The sequence below is a fragment of the Hyaena hyaena genome, unplaced genomic scaffold, assembly GCF_003009895.1.
Source record: "Hyaena hyaena isolate Hyena2069 unplaced genomic scaffold, ASM300989v1 scaffold_1017, whole genome shotgun sequence".
Lineage (NCBI taxonomy): Eukaryota > Metazoa > Chordata > Mammalia > Carnivora > Hyaenidae > Hyaena > Hyaena hyaena.
The window spans coordinates 146,105-169,717 of NW_024081638.1; the positions used below are offsets into that span (position 1 = coordinate 146,105).

The 23,613-nt window shown below is 35.7% G+C and overlaps 1 protein-coding gene and 1 pseudogene across 1 annotated transcript in view; both read right to left on the reverse strand.

Annotated features, from left to right (window-relative positions):
* KLHL4 (kelch like family member 4) overlaps positions 1 to 23,613 on the reverse strand; it is a 177,031-nt gene that overhangs the window by 46,890 nt on the left and 106,528 nt on the right. The window contains 2 exon segments of the mRNA XM_039221751.1: positions 2,120 to 2,256; positions 2,637 to 2,804. Coding sequence (XP_039077682.1) covers positions 2,120 to 2,256; positions 2,637 to 2,804 — 305 coding nt within the window.
* On the reverse strand, positions 5,851 to 6,963 carry LOC120223549 (annotated as a pseudogene).

Below are 23,613 nucleotides of genomic sequence, written 5' to 3' on the forward strand. Positions count from 1 at the left end.
CTGGCCATGTGTAGCAACATGGATGGACCTTGAGGGTGTTATGCTGAGCGAAATAAGTCAGGCAGAGAAGGACAAATACCATATGTTTGCATGTATAGGAGGATTAGGAGGAACTTAACGGAGGACCGTGGGGGAGAAGAGGGGGGGAAATAGTGGGTGAGGGGGAGAGAGGTAACCCATGAGAGACTCTTGAATGCTGAAAACAAACTGAGGACTCATGGGTGTGGGGTGGAGTGGGGAGATGGGCATGGAGGAGGGCACTGGTGGGGATGAGCACTGGGTGTTATATGGAAACCAACTTGACAATAAACTGTAAAAAAAAAAAAAAAAAAAGACCGGCAACAAAACCTAAAATAAACAAATGGGATTACATGAAACTAAAGTACTTCTGCATAGCAAAGAAAATATAAAATATATTGAAAAAGCAATATATATATAATGAGAGAAAAATACTCCAAACCATGTATCTGATAAAAGGGTAATGCCAATAATATATGAAGGACTCATAGAATTCAATAGAACAAAAGCAAATAATCCAATTTAAAATTAGCAAATAACCTGAATAGAAATTTTTCCAAAGGCATACAAATAACCAATAGGGAATTGAAAATGTGCTTAACATCACTAATTATCAGGTAAATGTAAATCAAAACTCATACCTATTAGGATGGCTCTTAGCAAAAAGAGAAGGGATAACCAATGTCAGTGATATTTTGGAGAAAAGGGAATATTTACGCATTGTTTGTGGGAATGTAAATTGATACAGCTTTATGGAAAACAGTATAGTGTTTCCTTAAATAATTGGAAAACAAAACGACCATAGGATCCAGCAAACTCTACTCCTGAATGTATGTACAAAGAAATGAAACAGATCTTAAGAGACATCTGGACTCCCATGTTTGTTGCAGTATTACTCATAATAGCTAAGATATGTAAACAACCAAACAACATACAGGTCCCTCAACAATTGAATGGATAAATAAAACTCTATCTATCTATCTATCTATCTATCTATCTATCTTCTTAGGAATGTCAAGTAGATTTGTGGTTGCCAGGGTGGGGCTAGGGTGGTGAAATAAGGAGGTTCATCTCAAAGGGTGTAAATTTTCAATTATAGGAAGAATAAGTTCTGAGAATCTAGTGTAAAGCATGGCATCTATAGTTAATAATATGGTACTGGGTACTGTGTACTTGAAAATTGTTGAGAGTATATCTTTTCTTTTAAAATTTTTAATGTTTTATTTATTTCTGAAAGAGAGAGAAGAGAGACAGCATGAGCAGGGGAGGTTCAGAGAGGGAGGGAGATACAGAATCTGAAACAGGCTCCAGGCTCTGAGCTGGCTGTAAGCACAGATCCCGACACGGGGCTTGAACCCATGAATGGTGAGATCATGACCTGAGCCGAAGTCAGACACATAACCAACTGAGCCACCCAGGCACCCCTGTTGAGAGTATATCTTAAGCATTTTCACAACAAAAATAATTAACTATTGGACATAATGTGTGCATCATTATTAATGATTATAGTTAAGATAATAATAATTAATATAATTATTAGTAATTACCTTAATCTTGATAATAATTCCACTTGTATATGTATAGCAAATCATCATATAGTGCACTTTAAATAATACACTTATATTTTTCAATTAATTACTCAATAAAGTTGGAATCAATCAATCAATAAATATTTTTTGGCCCTCAAACTCATCTTGTTACCTTTGCCTTATAGTCTGAATAAATATGACTTTATTATTTCAAAGGAAGAGACTAAATCTCTAATACAGAGTTGGAATAATACAGAGTGAAAACTCCCACTCTAATTTTTACAAATGAGAATGTACCTATAGCATTCAAGAGAAAGACACACATATCCTCATATTTTTGTGTGAACATGGCTTTATTCTCTTACGGTCAAGTTTTTATATTATATTGTTTACCTCTTACTCTTTCATAATATTGAACTTAAAACTTGATTCTGCCCCTTACTGCCTTTGGAAAGTTACTTAGCTAGTCAATCCTTTAATTTTCTCATTTGCAGAATAGAAATAATAATAATGTAAGTTATATAGTATAGAGTTATTTTGAGTATTGAATGACTTAATCCATGCCACTTTACCTGTGTAAGCATATTGCACCAAGGAATTAAGTGCATTAGGATCCACTCCTTCCATCCTGACCTCTTCTTCTTTGGCTTTAAGTACATCGTTAGTAAACATTGTAGCAAAATAATCAGACACTGCACTGAGAACCAACCTGAAAATAGGAATGTTTCAAAGGAATTTAAATTAGGACATTGTCTCATTGAAAAGCTTGAAATGCAGTCAATAAGTTTTTAATAACCCTGAGTCTGTTATCTGCATAAATCTTTCACAGTTCAGTAAAGTATAGTGAAATTACAAAGGTAAATTCAGTTTATTTTCTTTTGAGGGTTTGTGATGTTTTACATCAATTTCTATAAAGTTTGGCTCTTTTGAATATCACACAGGGAAATGGATCAGATATGCTAATGCTTTTTCAACATAAAAGGATAAAAATATAATTTTCTCAGCATTATAATGTGTTTCCAATGGACCAATTCATTCTCATTCAAGTGCTTTACCAACAAAATGCTCTGTCTGCATAAGGATACTTACCGATGGGCTGGGATTCGGAGGTGTCCAGCAATAAGTAGTACATCACACAGTTGTTTCTCTTTCAGATAGTTCTCCATTTTGTGAAGAGTTTGCTCTGCATGATTTACAGCATGAAACTGCTCCTTAGATCTATGAACATTTGTTTCTACAGGATATTGTGTATCTAATCTAAAAGGGATGTTAAGAGTGAAAATATGGTTTATTCTCTTAGTGAATTTGCAAATGTCAAATGGAAATTTGGGCACATCAACTTCTAAGAGAAATATGCTGCATTAGGTAAAGTTTTAATTAGCCTTCCAATCTTAAATATTTCACTATAATTACCATCTAACTTTCCATTAAAGTGAAATGTCATGATTCATATTTTTACTTGGAGTGGAACCATAAATTTGTAGAGTTCCATTGCAAGGCTAATGGTAATTTTTATATGCACAAACATAAACTTCAAAATGCCAAAATTTTTCTTTGACTTTTATTGGTATGACAATTATGTTATTAGGCATAAAACTATAGACACGATTCAAAATACTTTTCAAGTTTGATTATGTCCTGAGACTTCTCCATGGAATACTCATTACACAACAGAAATATTTATTGAAGAATCTCAATCTTTACAATATGTCAGTCCCATCAAAAGAATATACAAGTTCCATCGTTTTCTATATATACTTTTTTCAAGATTTATTGAGATATAATATACAACATTGTGTGTTTAAGATATACAATGTAATGATTTCATATAAGTTTATATTGTGAAGTTATTAAAAATAAGGTTAATTAACACATCCATCACCTCACTTAGTTACCATTTTTCATGTGTGTGTGGTGAAAACATTTAAGATTTATGGTCATAGGAGACTTTCAAGTTAAGATGGTGGAACAGCATGAAGATCCTCAGCTTGTCTTGTCCCTGAAACACAACTAGATTGGCACCAAAACATTTTGCACACTTAGGAAATTGATCTGAGGGTTAACAAACAATCTGCATAATTTCAGCCACAGAACTCAGGAAGCACACTGTGCAAAGAGGTGACCTGTGGGAGAGAAAAGCTGTGGAGGGTTGGGAACTGTTTTTGCACAGAGAGGACAGAGAAAGGTGGAGAGTGTAGCATGTCAGGAGAGTGCAGGAAAACCACTCATCCAAAATTAGTGGAAAAGAAGAGAGTGAAAACAAGGGACAGAACAAGAAATTTGCTCCCCAAACCACTGATGGTAAGAAAGAAGAGGGTTTCAAAACCACCAGGATTCTATAAACAGTGGAATGCAGAGTCTGAAGTTCCAGAGCTTAGTGCTTGGGAAGCTCTGGTGAGGATGCAAGGTGAGTCCCTAGGAGCAGGCAGCGGGGTCTGAGGATCTCTGTGTGCCACATGGAGAGAAGTGGTTCCCCTGCTTGGAGAATATTTGGTAGAGGCCATATGGCCTCCCCAAAGGCAAAGGTCAGAGCAGATTCTGGAGAATAGTTATATTTGCTGGTATTGGGACAAAGATTACAAAGTGCAGTGAAACCTGGTGCCAGCTTTGTGTTGTGATTTCTCATAACTTCTGAACATCTGCTATTGCATGATCATATAAACATTTTCTGGGGCGAGCTGTCACCCGGCCATTGTTCAGGGAAACACTCCCCCAGAAAGTCAACATGGGTCCAAGCCACAGGGGTCTCTGAAGTGTGGGGTTTGAAACACAAACCCATCTGAGAGAAAACTCTCGATGGAGGTGCCCTTTGGTGGGCTGATGTGTTGGACAAAGACAGGGTATAGGTGGGGAGTCTGTGACAAAGGAGGGGTGCTTGATTGTGGGTAGGTGAGAGCATGAAATTCCTGTGCCAGAGATGAGGGAGCTGGATTTCCCTAGTCTCCCACACAGGAACATGCTTGTGCATGCACATATAGTCTATGCTGATATACTCCCAGCAAGTAAAGCAGTGCCACCTAGTGGAGAACTGAACCATAACACGGAGCCCTGCCCATTTGCAACCTCCAAGCATATCCCCTAGAAAACCAGCACAAGCCCCTCCACCTTCTTAGTATATAGACTTTAGAGTGATTCATAGCATCAGGTAAAACTGGATGTAAATTCATTTGGGTTTAATTCTGCTTGCTGGTTCATTGATTACTTCGTTTTGTTTGATTCTGGTTTTGTTTAAATTATTTTTATTCCCTTTTCTTTGTTTTCTTGGAAATAGAAAGAGAAAAAAATATTTTTATTTTCTTTTTAAAATTTTAAAATTTATTTTTAAATTATTTTGTACTTTTAAAAATTTTATTCTATTTCATTTTTTTATTTTGTTTTATTCTATTTTGTTACATACATTTTTAAATTTTTAAATGTATTCTTAACTTTTTTCTTTTATGATTTTCTTTCCCTTTTTCTTTATTCTTTTTCAAAAAACATACCAAAACACACCTAGGGTCTAGCTTCGTTTATTTGATTGTTTTGTTTTTAAGTTTTATTTTTTATTTTAGTTTTTTTTCCCTCCAAAATGACAAAATGAAGGAATTCACCCCAAAAGAAAGAACAGGAGGGAATGACAACCAGGGTCTTAATCAACACAGATATAAGCAAAATGTCTGAACTAGAATTCACAACCACGATAATAAGACTACTAGCTGGGGTTGAAAAAAGAATAGAATCCCGGTCTGCAGACATAAAAGAAGTAAAAGTCAGGGCGAAATTGGAAATACTATAACCAAAATGCAATCAAATGTATGCCATGACAACAAGGATAGACGATGAAGAGCAATGAATCAGCTATATAGAACAAAATTAGGGAGAATAATGAAGTAGATAAAAAGAGGGAAATGTAGGCAAAAGAGCGTGATACAAGACTTAGAGACTTCAGTGACTTGTTTAAAAGGAATAACAACATAATCACAAGAATCCCAGAGGATGAAGAGAGAGAAAAAAGGGACAGAAGGGTTGTGTGAGCATATTATAATTATAATGGAAAATTTCCTAATCTGGGGAAGGACAGAGACATTAAAATCCAAGAAGCACAGAGAACTCCCATTAGATTCAACAAAAACTAGCAATCAAAAAGGTACATTATACCGAAATTCAGAAAATACACGGATAAGCAAACATATCCACAGAAACATGGCATACCAGAAAGGAGTGGCAGGATATATTCACATGCTAAATATTATATTTTTTTTGTAGAGGGCAAAAAACATTCCCTAGCACATTTAAAGCAGACTACTCAGCTTAAAAATAGGTTTGCATATTGTATTTTGTTTTATACAATATAGGCAAATAAATTATAGCTTTGACTACTATAGAAAGATTAATTTGATATTAGTCATGATGGGGCAAGACTATCTAAACCAGGTGATATTCTGGCTCCTTTGAATAGGTTTTATTTCACATAAAGCTATCCTGCAAGGGAAAAAATTTAACAAAAAAGTTTAATATCTTTAATGCTTTCACATTATTTCGTTTTTAAATAAAGTTAAATGTCAGATAGGTTTCATCCTTCTGTTGATTAGTTAGCATTGAAAAGTCATTTTCAAATGGTTAGAGAGAATCAACCAGGTCGTCGTCAGTCCATTCTTCCTCCTCATGTTTCGGTTTCTTGGAAACATAATCATCATCTTCATAGCCTTTCCTCTTCTTCGTAATTATGTTAAGGACAAGCTCGGCAGAGTGACATCTCTCTAACTTCTGTTTCAGAACAGCAACTTCTTCAGATCTGGGTGGCTCATATTTTTTTTACCGAGTTTCTCATACTTTTCATTATATCTAGTAATTGTGAAAAGTAAGTTCTGTTCTCTTTCAGCATCAGACTTTCTGATAAATAACTTTGCATAGTAATTCCTGCTCAAGATGCACTTGATAAAATGGAAGTCAGGGCAATGTGGGAAGGTGTCTATAAAAGGTAAGCATCCGTCAATGAAATTCTATTAAGAAAGTCATCGGCTGTTTTCCTCAACATCTCTGGAGTCTCCATCATGGGGTAGCGAGTCTTTAAATCAATGAGAAAGCCCTCAAATGGTCTATGAGGATTGTGGACAATTAGGTGGACAATAAGTTGCTGTATAAGAAGTAGTTCGTATTCTAATATCTCTTCAAGGGCCTTCTCCTGTCCAAGAGGACTCTTCCACAGATTTCCAAAGAACTGTGGACTGGATACGTTGAATTCATCTACTTTGCAGGTCAAAAATGCACAAGTGAGCATTATTATCCGGGGGTGATATTCCATTACTGAATTATTAAGATAAAAACACTTGAAATACATACAAGCTGTACCCACAACAGACCCTGGCATTCCTGGCTTAAACATGGAACAGAATTCTAATAATCTCTTCTCATAGTATTTGCAGAGCATCATTTCTTCATGAGAAGAAAAAATACATATATATATGTACATATATATGTGTACATATATATATGTTTGTGTGTGTGTGTGTGTGTGTATATATATATATATATATATANTGTGTGTGTGTGTGTGTGTATATATATATATATATATATATATATATATATATATATATATTCTTTATCCAGCAAGGCTTTCATTCAATATAGAAAGAGAGGTAAAGAGTTTCCCAGACAAACAAAAACTAAAGGAGTTCATGACCACTAAACTAGCCCTGCAAGAAATTTTGAGGGGGAATCTTTGAGTGGAGAAAAAACAAAACAGAACAAAAGGAACAAAGACTAAAGGACCAGAGAACAGCACCAGAAACACCAACTCTACAGGCAAAATGATGGCACTAAATTCATATCTTTCACTATTCACTCTAAAGACACCTTCAGATTGAAAGTAAGAGGGTGGAAAAACATCTGTCATGATAATGGTCATCAAAAGAAAGCTGCAGCAGCCATACTTATATCAGAAAAAAAATGAGATTTTAAAATCAAGACTGTAACAAGAGATGAAAAAGGGTATTATATCATAATTAAGGGCTCTTTCCAGCAAGAAGACCTAACAATTGTTAATATTTATGCCCCCAACATGAAAACCAAATATATAAATCAATTAATCACAACCCTAAAGAAAATTGTTGATAATAATACCATAATAGGGGATTTCAATACTCAAGTTACAGCAATGGACAGATAATCTAAGCAGAAAATCAATAAGGGAATAATGGCTTTTAATGACACACTGGACTGGATGGACTTAAAGGATATATTCATAATATTTTACCCTAACACAACAGAATACACATTCTTCTCAAGTACACATGGAACATTCTTCATAATAAACCACATATTGGGAAACAAATAAGCCCTCAAAAAGAACATAGAGATCAAGATCATACCGTGCATATTTTCAGATCACAAAGTTATGAAACTTGAAATAAACCATAAGAAAAAAATTGGAAAAACCATGAATACTTGTAGACTACAAATCATTCTACTGAAGAAGGAATGGGTTAACCAAGAAATTAAAGAGGAAATTAAAAAATAGTTGGAAGACAGTGAAAATGAAAACATGACAGCACAAAACCTATGGGATGTAGCAAAGGAAATCATAACAGGGAAATATATAGTAATCCAGGTCTTCCTAAAGAAGCAAGCAAGGTCTCAAATACACAACCTAACCTTACACCTAAAAGAGCTTGAAGAAGAACAGCAAATAGAGCCCAAAACCAGCAGAAAAGGGGATATAATAAAGATTAGAGTAGATTTCATTAATATCAAAATTATTAAAAACAACAACAGTAAAACATATCAATTAAACTAGAAACTGGTTCTTTGAAAGAATTAACAAAATTGATAAACCCCTATCCAGATTGATAAAAAAAAAAAAAGAAAGGACCCAAATAAATGAAATCATGAATGAAGGAGGAAAGATTGCAAATAACACCGCAGAAATACAAACAATAAGAAGAGAATATTATAACCAAATATATGCCCACACATTGGGCAATCAGGAAGAAATGGACAAATTCATAGAAACATATAAACTACTAAAACTAAAACAAGAAGAAACAGAAATTTGAATAGACCCATAACCAAAGAAAGTGAATAAATAATCAAAAATCTCCCACCAAACAAGAGTTCAGAGCCGGATGGCTTTTCAGGGGGAATTTCACCAAATATTCAAAGAAATATTTAACATGTATTCTTTGGAAGCTGTCCCAGAAAAAATAATAAAAAAAAAACCTAGAAGAAAACTTCCAAAGTCATTCTATAAGGCCAGCATTACATTGATCCTAAAACCAAACACCTCCCAAAAAGGAGAGCCCAATTTCCCTGATGAACATGGATGCAAAACTTCTCAACAAGATACTAGCAAACTGGATCCAACAATGCATTTAAATTATTCACCATGATCAAGTGGGATTTATTCCTGGGATGCAGGGCTGGTCCACTATCCACAAACCAAACAGTTACCATCACATTAATAAAAGAAAGGATAAGAACCACTTGATCCTCTCATTAGATGCAGAGGAAGCATTGGACAAAATATAACATTCTTTTTTGATTAAAAAATTTCAGGAAAGTACAGATAGAAGGATCATACCTCAAGATCATAAAAACCATATACAAAAGACCTACTGCTAATTTCATCCTCAATGGGGGAAACTAAGATCTTTTTCTCTAAGGTCAGAAACACAATAAGGATGTCCACTCTGCACACCGTTATTCAACACAGTACTGGAAGTCCTATCCTCAGGAACCAGAAAATACAAATAAATAAAAGGCATCCAAATTGTCAAAGGGGAAGTCAAACTTTCACTCTTCGCAGATGACATGATACTCTATGTGGAAAAGCAAAAAGACGCCACAAAAAACCTGGTAGAACAGACACATGAATTCAGCAAAGTCACGGGATATAATCAATGCAGAGAAATTGTTTGCATTTCTATACTCCAATAATGAAGCTGCAGAAACAGAAATCAAGGAATTTATTCCACTTACAATTACACCAAAACTATAAGATACCTAGGAATAAACCTAACCAAGGAGGTGAAAAATCTAAACACTGAAAATATAGAAAACTTATAACACAAATTGAAGAAGACACAAATAAATGGAATAACATTCCATGCACATGGATTTGAGCAATAAACATTGTTACAATGTTGACTACCCAAAGTAATATACACATTCAATGCAATCCCTACCAAAATAACACCAGCATTCTTTTTTTAAAAAATATTTTTAATGTTTTATTTCTGAAAGAGAGAGACAGCGTGAAGAGGGGAGTGTCAGAGAGAGAGGGAGATACAGGATCTGAATCAGGCTCCAGGCTCTGAGATAGCTGTCAGCACAGAGCCCGATATGGGGCTTGAACCCACAAACTGTGAGATTATGACCTGAGCTGAAGTTGGACGCTTAACCAACAGAGCCAAAATAACACCAGCATTCTTCACAGAGCTAGAGCACATAATTCTAAAATTTGTATGGAAACAGAAAAGACCCCGAATAGCCAAAGCAATCCTGGAAATGAAAACCAAAGCAGGAGACATCACAGTCCCGGACTCAAGAGGTATTACAAAGCTGTAATCATTTAGACAGTATGTTACCGGCACAAAATCAGCCACATAAGTAAATGGAACAGAATAGAGAACCCAGAAATGGACCCACAAATGTATGACCAATTAATCTTTGACAAAGCAGGAAAGAGTATCCAATGAAAAAACGACAGTCTCTTCAGCAAATGATGTTGGGAAAACTGGACAGCAACATGCAGAAGAATGAACCTGGACCACTTTCTTACACCAAAGACAAAAATAAACTCAAAATGGATGAAAGCCCTAATCGTAAGAGAAGAAACCATCAAAATCCTAGAGCAGAAAACAGTCAACAACCTCTTTGACCTTGGCCTTAAGCAATTTCTTACTTGCTATGTCTCTGGAAGCAAGGGAGACAAAAGAAAAAAATGAACTATTGGGACCTCATCAAGACAAAAAGCTTCTGCACAGCAAAGGATATAATCAGCAAAACAAAAAGACAACCAATGGAATGGGAGAAGATATTTTAAAATGGCATAGCAGAATAAGGGTCAGCGTCCAAATTATATAAAGAATGTACCAAAATCAACACCCAAAAAACAAATAATCCAATGAAGAAATGGGCAAAAGACAGGAACAGACACTTTTCCAAAGAAGACATCCAGATGCCCGAGAGACACATGAAAAAATGGTCAACATCACTTGTCATCAGGGAAATACAAATCAAAATCATAATGAAATACCACCTCACACTTGTCAGAATGGCTAAAATTAACAACCCATGCAAAAACAGATGCTGGCAACGATGTGGAGAAGGAGGAACCTGTTCGCACTGCTGGTGAAAATGTAAACTAGTAAAGCCACTCTGGACAACAGTATGGATGTTCCTCAACAATTAAAAATAGACTTATCTTACAACCCAGCAAATTCACTATTAGGTATTTACTCAAAGCATACAAAAATGCTGATTTCATAGGGCATATGTACCCCAATGTTTATTAGCAGCACTATTGACAATATCCAAAGTATGGAAAAAGCACAAATGTCTATTGATTGATGAATGGATAAAGAAGATGCAAAATACAGGGCGCCTAGGTGGCTTAGTCGGTTGAGCGTCCGACTTTCGCTTAGATCATGATCTCACGGTTTGTGGGTTCGAGCAGGGCGTCGGGCTCTGTGCTGACTGCCAGCTCAGAGCCTGGAGCCTGTTTCAGTCTGTGACTCCCTCTCTCTCTGACCCTCCCCTGCTCACGCTGTCTCTCTCTCTTTCTCTCTCCTAGAAATAAATAAAACATTTTAAAAAAATGTTTAAAAAAAAAAGAAGATGCAAAATATGTATACAATGAAATATTACTTCGTGATCAAAAATAATGAAATCTTGCTATTTTCAATAATGTGGATGGAACTAGAGTGTATTATGCTAAGTAAAATAAGTCAGAGAAAGATAAATATCATATAATTTCACTCGGATGTGGAATTTAAGATACAAAGCAGATGATTATAAGGGAAAGGGGAAAAAAACTAATATAAAAACAGAGAGGGAGATAATCCATAATAGACTATTTAATACTGAGAACAGGCTGAGAGTTGCCGGAAGGCTATTGTGTGGGGGGATGGGCTAAATGGATAAGGAGCATTAAGGAGGACACTTGTTGGAATGAGCATTGGGTGTTATATATAAGTGATGAATCACTAAATCTATTCTTGAAATCATTATTACACTATATGTTAACTAACTTGGATTTAAATTTTAAAAAAGAAACCAAAATCAAGAAGGCCATGTCTACTGTGTGAGAGATCCAGTGGGGTAATGTTATTTTTGTATGCCATACTACATTGGAATATAAAGCAAGATTGATTTCCTGTGTGGCTTACAAGTGGATCTTAAGGCAATAAGGAGAAATTCCAAAAATGCTTAACATAATGACAACATGATGAGGAAAAAAAATGCATTACTACTTCTAATAGGTATTGTAAACGACTTGTGTTTTAAAAATTGTGTGGTTATTTAAACATTGAATGTAGAATTTGAAGTGCTTGTACGTTAAATACTATTGCTTCCTGCTTTTACTAGCATAGAGTTAAGGAGAACATTAGAAATGAAGCAGTTCTATGTCCCTGGTTTCAGAGCAAAAGGAGTTCAGGTGACTCTAGCTTATGATAGCAAATATGGCTTTAATTACAAACATGAGAAGAATCTTTGAAGACTAGAAGAGAGCAGGACACATGTGATGTGAAAAAAAAATCAAACATTTTGGTGCTAAAGGGCTGTATTGAAAATGCTTCAGTCCGTAATCCATCTCTTAGGATGGGCTGATTAATTAATGGCCTCACTACCCCAGGATTCATATTGCTTGAAAAAACTTTTATTAACTGTCAATAAATTTCGAGTCCCAATGGTATTTTATTTTATAAACATGGATGAGTTCATCTTTATCTTTAGGTCACTTGGTCAGAATGCTTGAGAATAAGAATATGGAATCATGTTCACATTTCATATTCTGAGTTATCCTCATTGCTGCTGCTGCTTCATTTGCCTGGACTCCATATGCCATGGCTTAAGAACAGGAGGAAAGAACAATGCCTAAATTGGAAATCCCAATTCCAAAATTCTGGGCATCTGCAGCCAGTTCCAGCTAGCTTCAGGGACATCACCTGAGAGCCTGGGATCTGACGCTTTTCCCCAGAATGACTGATGAGTAGTGATGGACAGTGAAACATTTTGTCATGAGAAAGTGTTGGACATCCACTTCATGATAAGTCAACTCTAATGATCTAACATCCTTTTTCTGATCATTTTTCTGGATTTCTGGTATTTTTCTTTGTTTAGAAAGAATTATCTGATCACTTCACACTATGACAGAAAGGGTCAAATAAAATGAAATTTGGGTCTTAATGGATGAGTCACTGGGGTCGGAGGGAGAAAGGAGATTTCAAGAAGATGGAAAACTTATGTAACTTTTATATAAGAGAGGAATTTTTATGCTTGGAAATTAAATTTTTGTCATATTTTAAAAAAATCTATGGTCTTAGCAACTTATTATTATTATTATTTACAAATAGTTTATTGTCAAGTTGGTTTCCATATAACACCCGGTGCTCATCCCCACAAGTGCCCTGCTCCATGCCCATCTACCCCCTCCCGCCCCACACCCATCAGTCCTCAGTTTGTTCTCAGCATTCAAGAGTCTCTCATGGGTTGCCTCTCTCCCTTTCCCCCACCATTTCTCCCCTTCTTCTCCCCCATGGTCCTCCGTTAAGTTCCTCCCAATCCTCCTATACACACAAACATATGGTATTTGTCCTTTTCTGCCTGACTTATTTCGCTCAGCATAACACCTTCAAAGTCCATCCATGTTGCTACACGTGGCCAGATTTCATTCTTTCTCATTGCCATGTAGTACTCCATTGTATAGATAAACCACATCTTCTTGATCCATTCTTCCGTTGATGGACACTTAGGCTCTTTCCATGTTTTGGCTATTGTGGAGAGTGCTGCTATGAACATAGGGTTACATGTGCTCCTATGCATCAGCATTTCTGTATCCCTTGGGTAAATTCCTAGCAGTGCTATTGCTGGGTCATAGGCGAGTTCTATTTTTAGTTTCCTGAGGAACCTGCACACTGTTTTCCAGAGGGGCTGTACCAGTTTACATTCCCACGAACAGTGTAGGAGGGTGCCCGTTTCTCCACATCCTTGCCAGCATCTAGAGTTCTCTGATTCTTAGCAACTTTCAAATATACAATACAGTATTGTTTAACTATAGTCACCACGCTGTACATTAGATTCCCAGAGCTCATTCACCTCTAACTGGAAGTTTGTACACTGACTGCTTAGGCATATATGATGACTGTTGAATATACAATGAAAGCTGTTTACATATCCTTTCAGCATCACACAATGGTGGAGATTAGCACAAGCATATAGAGGCTTATAGTCAGTAGAAGCTTAAATATTTAATGGTCAGATGAATATACTTAAATACTTTCCTTATTACCTTTCTTCTTTCAGGCATCATTTTCCAACCACCATTAGTTTTAGGCTCCCCCACCTCCAATTCATCCTGTTTTTCTCTGAAGACAATTGGTTTAGGGTGACATTACTCTTCTTGTTTACTTTAAATAAACAATTCATCTCTGAATCTTCTTAACCTTTAAAGTCTCTTTGGGACATTCAGTCACAGTATTATATAGATAATTAAAGTAGTATGGTACTAATATCCTTAAAACTTGCCTGATACAAAGTGTGTCTGTTTGTTTTGGAAAGGAATTCAGGTTTCACTTAACTCAGTTATCCTAATATTTTTTTCTGCTCAAGTAATGGTTTGATTTACACTGAGTCAATCAAATATTCATGTCATGCTACCTTAGCTTTCCTTATGTATACTCCATAATTTATTGAAGAGGGATATATTCTAAAGAAGGAATATAATTTGGGACATTCTGGCCAGGAAATAATTTTATTCTGTGAATTTTCTTCAGCCTAATTTGGTTAAGGACATAAAGCATCTTTAGTTACTAACTAGTTTGGGATGTGTGTACTTTGGCACACAAATTTATTAGATATCTATATAATTTATATAGATATAATTAAAATGTAGATTTTAGAATATAAAAATCCCATCACCATGAACCACACACAATTTTGTTAAGATTTCGAATACAGAGGCTACTGTATCTTGTGTCTCATTAGGAAATAAGAAATTAGTACTCAAAGAAATATAGGTATATCAAATTAAGGCATTCAAAATATAACACAAATATTATTCTGAATATATAAAACCATTATAATCTATTCCTGGTCATTATCTAAGATGAATATAATAAAACAAGTCAAACAAGTGAACCAACAGCAACAATTAAACTATTGAAAGATAACTCAATTTTAATAAGTTCCCAGAGCTCATGAATTACTATTCTGTTTCCTCCATTTTAGATACTGTAATGTCAGGTCAGATGTTACACTGGAAGCCAATGCATGAGAGAATTTTCTTTAATTTATGGTGTCTACAGTTGGAGACATGGGAGGCAACATGTTGAAATTAAAAAATATATATAAAAATGCTTAGATTTATTTCCTGCCCTTGTACATACAAGCTGAGTGATCCTGGGCAAGTCACTTTATCTTTCTTAGCTTTAATTTTCTCCTACACAGTTAGGATGAAAATAATACTAATACCAATACTATAAATAATAATGCTTATGTCACAGAGCTCTTCAGATGATTACATAAGAAAATGCACCTGAAATAATCTGCATAAATGTTAAGTTTTAAGTTCATCCTAACTACCAAGATGTAGTAGTTATTTCCATAATAACTATAAAATTTTTTGTCTGAAACTATCATTTAATTAGTAGATTTCAGTTTGTAGAGCAAGTATAGGATTATAAAAATTATTTGGTAAGTACAGAGATTTTTTTTTACTTTTGATTGTCACAACTAGGGAAGCGTACTACTGGCATCAAGTGGGTAGAGGCCAGAGATACTAGTAAACATCCTATAATGCATATAATGCACAGGACAGCCCTCTACAACAACTGCTCAGCTCAAAATGTCAAAGGTTCCAGATTTGAAAACCTCTAGTCTACCTCTTAATTCTTTAATTAGCTCTTTAGGCCTTTGAAAGAAGATACTATGATTAAACATTTTTATAAGGATGCACATAATACAATTTTTGCACACAATGAACATGTAATCACTGATTTAATATTCAAGCAAAATTTCAGTGACCAGATATTATTTAACATTAACTTTTTTTTACTATGGCTAAATGAGTAAATTTATGAGTTTTGAGAATAGGGAGGGAAATTGAGGCTATTGTTGCAAATAACCATTATTGTAAATGAAATTTCACCATTCCAAAAAAATTTATTTATTTATTTTGAAGGGGCAAGAAAGAGAGAGAGAGAAAGAGAGAGAGAGAGAGAGAGAGAGGCATGGAGAGGAGAGAAAGAATCCCAAGCAAGCCCCACACTGTCAGTGCAAAGCCTAATGAGGGACTTGAATTCATGAACCATGAGATCATGACCTGAGCTGAAGTCAAGAGTCAGATTTTTAAAAATATTGATTTATTTTTGAAAGAGAGGGATGGAGACACAGAATCTGAAACAGGCTCCAAGCCCCAAGCTGTCAGCACAGAGCCTGACTCCAGGCCCAAATTCATGAACTGCGAGATCATGACCTGAACTGAAGTTGGCCACTTAACCAACTGAGCCACCCAGGCACACCAAGGGTTGGATGCTTAAGAGGCTGAATCACAAGATGACCCCCAAAAAACTATTTTTAAATGGAATATTTTAGAACAGTTTTATATTTACATAACAATTGAGATGATAAAAGAAATTTACATATCCATACTTAATTCCCCTATTATTAACATTTTACATTAATATGGAACATTTTTATAATCTATAAACCAATCCTGATACATTATTATTGACTCAAATTAATGCTTCATTTTTCTTCACATTTTACTTAATGCTCTTTTACTATTCCAAAGTCTTATCCAGATATCACATTTAGTCACCTACCTCCTTAGGCTCCTCTTGGTTGTGATAATTTGTCAGACTTTCCTTATTTTTGGTGATGTTGAAAATGTGGAGATGTAATGGCCAGGTATTTTATAGAATGCCCTTCAATTGGATTTTTTTTTTCATAATGACTCAAGGGTTATAAATTCCAGAGGGGGAAGACCACGGGGAAAAAATCCCATGTTCATCACATTATAGATAGGGTTCTTTCTGTCAACATGGCTGAACCACTGTTGATGTGAAATTGATCACCTGGCTGAGAGTGTTTGCCAAGTTTCTTTACCGTGAATGTACTCTTTTTCCCTCTTTCCATCCTGTTCTCTTTGGAAGGAAGTCAATATGTACAGACTACACTTAAGGAGTGAGACATTATAGTTTACTTCTTTGGAGGGTAGTTACATAAATTATTTTAAATTCTTCTGCATGGCATATATACTTTTTCCTGTCTTCTCCCGCCTGACATGGACTGTCTAATTCCTCTAGTTGGAGGAAAATAAAACAAAACAAAAATGTGGCCTCTATTCCTCTGTCTGCACTGACAAGTTTTAGTACTAGGAATCGTCTTTCTCTGCCTTCCGTTAATACCTCACCTCTTCTGCCTTCCCCTCTCCCTCCTACTGTTTATGCACGACCTTGGGTGCAGCCTACATAACTGGCGCTTTAGTGCCTCAGACATCATTGGATCATCCTCCCATCGTTGCTGACAAGGAGCAAAGAGGATTCTCTTGGACCACCCACTTCAGATTTCACCACCAGTTTACCAGGTAAAAGTTGACAATGGGGAACAGACTGTCTTAAGTGGACCCAAGAAAACATATTCAGTATTTAAACTAATTTAATTTTGTTGGTTTAATAAAGATATACATGTCTTTAGAGTTATCAGATTTAATATGGAATTTATTCTATCTAGGCTTGCTGAAAATCAAGTAAGCTCATGTTATTTCTGTTCCAATTTGTAAACAAAAAGATGACTTAAAGTAATGGTTAATTTTGTTTGTCTCATAGTTTGCATGGATAATTTTTAAGATAGGTTTCAAAGATAGTCTTTGGTAACCTAAAATGTTAAAGTTTCACTTGCATAATAAATGGGATTGAAATCATATGACATTCAGGTCTTTTAAAAATAGAATGGAATACTAAAGCATTTATTACTACATCTTATTGCAGAGGAACTAAGGCTATCTGTATCTGTTGGTAAACATGCTCTGTGCTTAAATGGTTCATAAATTTGTCATCTAAAAAAATCTGGTGTAACAGTTCACAATTGGTTACTAACTATTTTTCACTGAAGACTAAGGTTTCTAAGAGTAAAAATTCTGCTAAATGTAGTTAAGACTGATGGGATATGATCCTGATTTCATATATCCTGGGGTGTCTTATAAATGCTTTCAATGGATTTTTACCCAATCTACGGATTTTCAAAGTGCTATGGCAGACTTCATCAGCCACCTTGTCTACTATCAGACAAATTATTACAATTACCTCTTTTAAATATAACTTTACCCAAAAGGGTATTTCCACAGCCAATTTCACAAGCAATCACTCTTTTTTATAGATGACTCAGGAAAAACTACTGAATCTGCCATTGCTTGGTTTTACTAACAATGGCATAATCTCCAAAACACAAATGTCTACTCAAAAAACAGAATTAAAGGCAGCCTTTATGCATTTACAGCAGCTTCCTAGCCAATCTATTAACATTGTAGCAGATTCTCAATATGTAGTCTATATGATGCAGAATATGGAACAGGCCATTGTTAGGGGATTAAAAGATTCCTCCTTAGTGTCATTATTTTTAACATTACAAGCTTTACTAGATAAATGAAAACACCTTATTTTATCACTCACATAAGATCACATACAGGTTTACTTGGTCTATTAACAGAAGGAAACGAAATTGTAGAGTAATTTGGTGGCTACAATATGGCTTTTAAAACTTCTCAATTATTAGATGATATTTTTCATCAAAAGTATGTCTCCTATTAAACAATCTCATCTTAGTTACTCAAGCTAAACAAATTGCTGCTATCTGCCCTGATTGTCAACAGCAATCAAGAAGACAAAAACAATGGGGAACAAATCCCAAAGTCTAAATGCAAATCAGCTTTCATAAACTGATATTACACACTATGCACCATTTCAGTGTCACAAATATATCCACGTATCTCTGGACACTTTTCAGGATTCCAAAAAAATGCAAAATAATATCAGTCATCATTTTTTACATTCATTTCCACAAGTCAGTAAACCTCAACAAATTAAACTGACAATGGGCCTGGATACCTTTCCCAAATGGTAAAGAAATTCTTCCAAAATTGGAATATACAACACATTACAAGCATACCATATAACCTTACTGGACAAGCTATTGTTGAACAGGCACATACCACTTTTAAACAAATACTTCAAAACAAAAGGAGGAACTTACATAATGCTTCCCCTTGGAATTCACTATATAATGCCTTATACACTCTAAATTTTTTAAATTGTGATTCCTATGGTCTCACCACTGTTGAACATCATTTTATGCCATCCCCGGCTGGACTCTACAAGCCACGATTTTACTCAAAGACATACAAGGCAACAGTTCATGGAAAGGACCTTAAGAACTGATAACATGAGGAAGGGGATATGCATGCATTCTTCTCCCATCAGAACTGCACTGGGCACCCACCTGTCTGATTAAAGCATACCATGAGTTGGAAGGATCAGTCCCTCAACCCTCTACCTCCAATGGCCAATTTATTCTTACAAGGATAACAAACGACCAAGGCAAATGATGTCACCTCGGGACAACTTAAGAAGCTTGATCAACATACCACTAAGGACATACACCATATCAGAGTGACACCCACCCCAGAAAACAGGACGTTAGCATATTTAGTGCTTTCTCAAAACGCAGCTTAGGTAATGAATTGCTTAATCTTTTTCTTTATCCAGACTTCTACTGCTTTTTCATCACTGTATTGGGCTCATATCATAGATACCACTGTTTTAAGCCAGTTACATGGTGGGTTGCAGACCCACCAATAACCAGTAATGATTCCCTTTGGACTAAAGGCATCTGGCTTCTGCCTAAACCCCTCTCACTGAACAGAGAGATTGGTTAAAGCTGAATGCTTCTGTTCCTTTTGTGTCACCTTTCCCTCCTATTTGTGTAACCACTATGAAAACTTCTGGATGTTTAAAAATCACAGCACAGACATATCTTCATTACATGCATGAAACAAAGGGCCATAAAACAAATTTGGCATTCATTAAGTAACTTCCTTCACTACATCCACCTCCACCAATGCTGCTTATCCACACGTCCACATTGATCATTGCCAAATAAAGAAGATATGGTCCCCTAGTAGCTCTTCAGTCATCTGGCAGCCCTGCCAGATTCCCCTCCTTGCCCATCATGAATAGTTTTCCTCAAAATCTTACTCTCATTAACTGGGGTCCTAAAGGACACTTAACCTCAGTGGGCAAACATACTGGGTTTTCAGAACCTAACAACTCCTCCATCCATTGGCAGGCTTACAGGGCCAATAAGTACTGAGAACAAAGATTCACATAGCCAATGGCATTACAACTTATGGTGTCTTAGTCTTTCCTTTTTGTTATGCAATCTCTCTCATGGGCATTATGCCAATAATAGTGGTACCTTTTATATTAACCTCACACATGTTTCAGACTGTGTCATGATCTGTGCACCTCATCCCTATATTTTCATAATTTCCATTAAGCTGGCTAATATAACATTTGACAACCCACATTATGTTTTTGAAGTGCCTCCTTTGGCTTGGGACACAGCCTATATCAGCTATTATAATATTACTAAAACTTTCTGTCTCACATATGTTTATCTTAAAAAGATAGCCTCAAATTTAGCTACCAGTAAATCTAACAAGGCCCTGGGAAGGGTCCAATTGGCTAGCTGATTTATCCCAAGCCATTTCAAAGTAGAGAGCTAAGAGATTTTTTTGGATGGCTCATTGCTTTCCTTATCTCATTGGTTATCATCTTAGCCACAGCCTATGTTCCAGTGGTCTCCCTGACAGAGTCTATCCATACTGCTAAAGTAATCAATCACATAATGACTAATATTACCAAAGGAATTATTACTCAAATGGAGGTTGTTAACAGTATCATGCAGAGACTGCAAGCTGCAGAAGCCGCACTTGAATGGATGGGGGACTGCCAACAGGCACTAGTCGATCATGAAAATATTCAACATGACTAGCAACATGACAAAATTTGTGTCACTCCCTTACAATAATATGGCTCAACACTCCTGGGATTTAGTATGAAAACACCTACAAGGAGCTTTTTCCAGCAATTTACAATCTGAGGCTAATGCTCTGCCTTCCCTGCCACTTCAATAACACATAGATATTCACTAAAAAACAAAAATACAAGTGGAACAAGAGTTATCTGAAAATACGAAATGGTTGAATCCAACCAACTTGTTCCATGGCTTCAGTTTACGTATTTGAATTATTGGAGCTCTTTGTTTATCTTTTTTTTTTCTTTTTGCATTTCTCATAGGCCTCTGAATAATCAACACCATAGTGGTCTCCTCAACTCCCATGAACAAGAAGATTCTTCAAAGTAAAAAGGAGGATATGTGGGAAATCAAATAGTCACATCCTGGGTTAGGAGGTTATAGGGAATACATTGCAAAGCAGAACACTATTTTCTGGACTTTTTGAAATCAGCAGGCCAAGCTTGACTTATCTAGTTAATGTATATCTAGGGGGCATTCTTCTTTGCTTATCTGGTTAATGTATGTCTAGGGTTTAGGTCCTGTCTATGCTTATAAATTCATTTAACCATATTATCTTATAGAATATCTTATCCTGTTCTCCACCCTGTTTCTACATCTGCTCTTTTGTAGTCTTGGGAATGCCAGAACTTTTCTGCACGTTTCCAATACATTCTAACTGGCACATAGCCCACTGACTTACTGCACATTGTTTCACTAAATGTATGCTTAATAAATACAGCAGCTTGACAGCACCTTGAGGAGACTTCCTTTAGCCTCCTTCTCATCTCTTGATTTCCATAGAGACTTGAGTAATTCTTTCTGCTAACCTTGACATTGCAGGACAAAGCTGAAAGCTGAACCCAAAGGTTAGTAGCAGACCTGTGTATTGAAATTTGGCAGGCCAGAAAAGAGTAGCAGGAAATATTCAATGTACTGAATGGGAGAAATACGCAGTCAAGAATCTCTTATCCAGCAATGCTGTCATTCAGAATAGATGGAGAGATAAAGATATCCCCATGCAAATAAAAACTAAAAGACCTTGTGACCCTTAAATCGACTCTATAAGAAATTTTAAGGGGGACTGTCTAAATGAAGGGGGGAAAAAGATCAAAGCAACAAAGAACAAAAAGGAATAGAGAAAGTCACCAGAAACGCCAACTCTACAGGTAACACAATGGCACTAAATTTATATCATTCAATAATTACATTGAAAGTAAATGGACTAAATGCTCAAATCAAAATACATAGGGTTTCATAATGGATTAAAAAAACACAAGATCCATTTATATGCTGCCTACAAGAGACTAATTTTAGAACTTAAGACACCTGAAGATTAAAAGTGAGGGTAGGGAGAACCATCTGTCATCTAATGAATGTCAAAAGAAAACAGAAGGAGCCACATTTATATCAGACAAATGGTACTTTTAAAAAAGAAGACTGAAACAAGAAATGAAGAAGAACATTATATCATAATTAAGGGATTTATAGGTCAAGAAGATCTAGCCATTGTAAATATTTATGCCCCAGTTTGGAGGACACAAATATATAAATCATTTAATTATGAACAAGAATAACCCAGTTACAGCAATGGATAGATAATCTAAACAGAAAATCAACAAGGAAAAATGGCTTTGAAAAACACACTGGACTAAATGTGACCTATAATAGGGACATTTCATCTTAAGGCAGCAGAAAACACATTATTCTTGAGTGCACATGGAACATTCTACAATATAGATAACATTCTGCATCACATATCAGCCATCAACAGGTGCAAGAATATTGAGATCATACCACACATATTATCAGATCACACTGCTATGAAACTTCAGATAAACCACAAGAAAAAAATTTGGAAAGCCCTCAAACACATGGAGGGTAAAGAACATCCTACTAAAGAATGAATGGATTAACTAGGAAATTAAAGAAGAAATTTTAAAAATACATGAAAACAAATGAAAATAAGTACATGAGTGTCCAAACACTTTGATATGCAACAACAAAGGCAGTCCTAAAAGGAATGTAAATTGCAATTCAATCTATCTCAAGAAGCAATAAAGGTCTCAAATACACAACCTAACTTTATACCAAAAGGAGCTAGAAAATGAAAATCAAATAACTTAAATCCAGTGAAAAAAGGGAAATAATAAAGATTAGACCAGAGGTAAAAGATGTAATAACAAACAAACAGACACACACACAAAAAAAGTGAAAGAGATCAGTGAAACTAAATGATGGTATTTTGAAAGAATAAACAAAATTGGTAAACCTCTAGCCAGGCCTCTCGAAAAGAGACAGGACCCAAATAGATAAAACCACAAATGAAAGAGGAGAGATCAAAACCCAACACCACAGAAATACATACAATTATAAGATAATATTATGAATAATTATATTCCAACAAACAGGTCAATCTGGAAGAAATGGACAAATTCTTAGAAACTCAATCACTACCGGGGCGCCTGGGTGGCTTAGTCGGTTAGGCGTCCGACTTTCGCTTAGGTCATGATCTCGTGGTTCGTGGGTTCGAGCCCCGCGTCAGGCTCTGTGCTGACTGCCAGCTCAGAGCCTGGAGCCTGTTTCAGAGTCTGTGTCTCCCTCTCTCTCTGACCCTCCCCTACTCATGCTGTCTCTCTCTCTATCTCCTATAAATAAATAAAAAAATATTAAAAAAAAAAGAAACTCAATCACTACCAAAACGGAAGCAGGAAGATATAGAAATTTTTAATAGTTCAATAACCAGGAAAGAAATTGATCAGTTATCAAAAATTTCCCAACAAACGGGAGT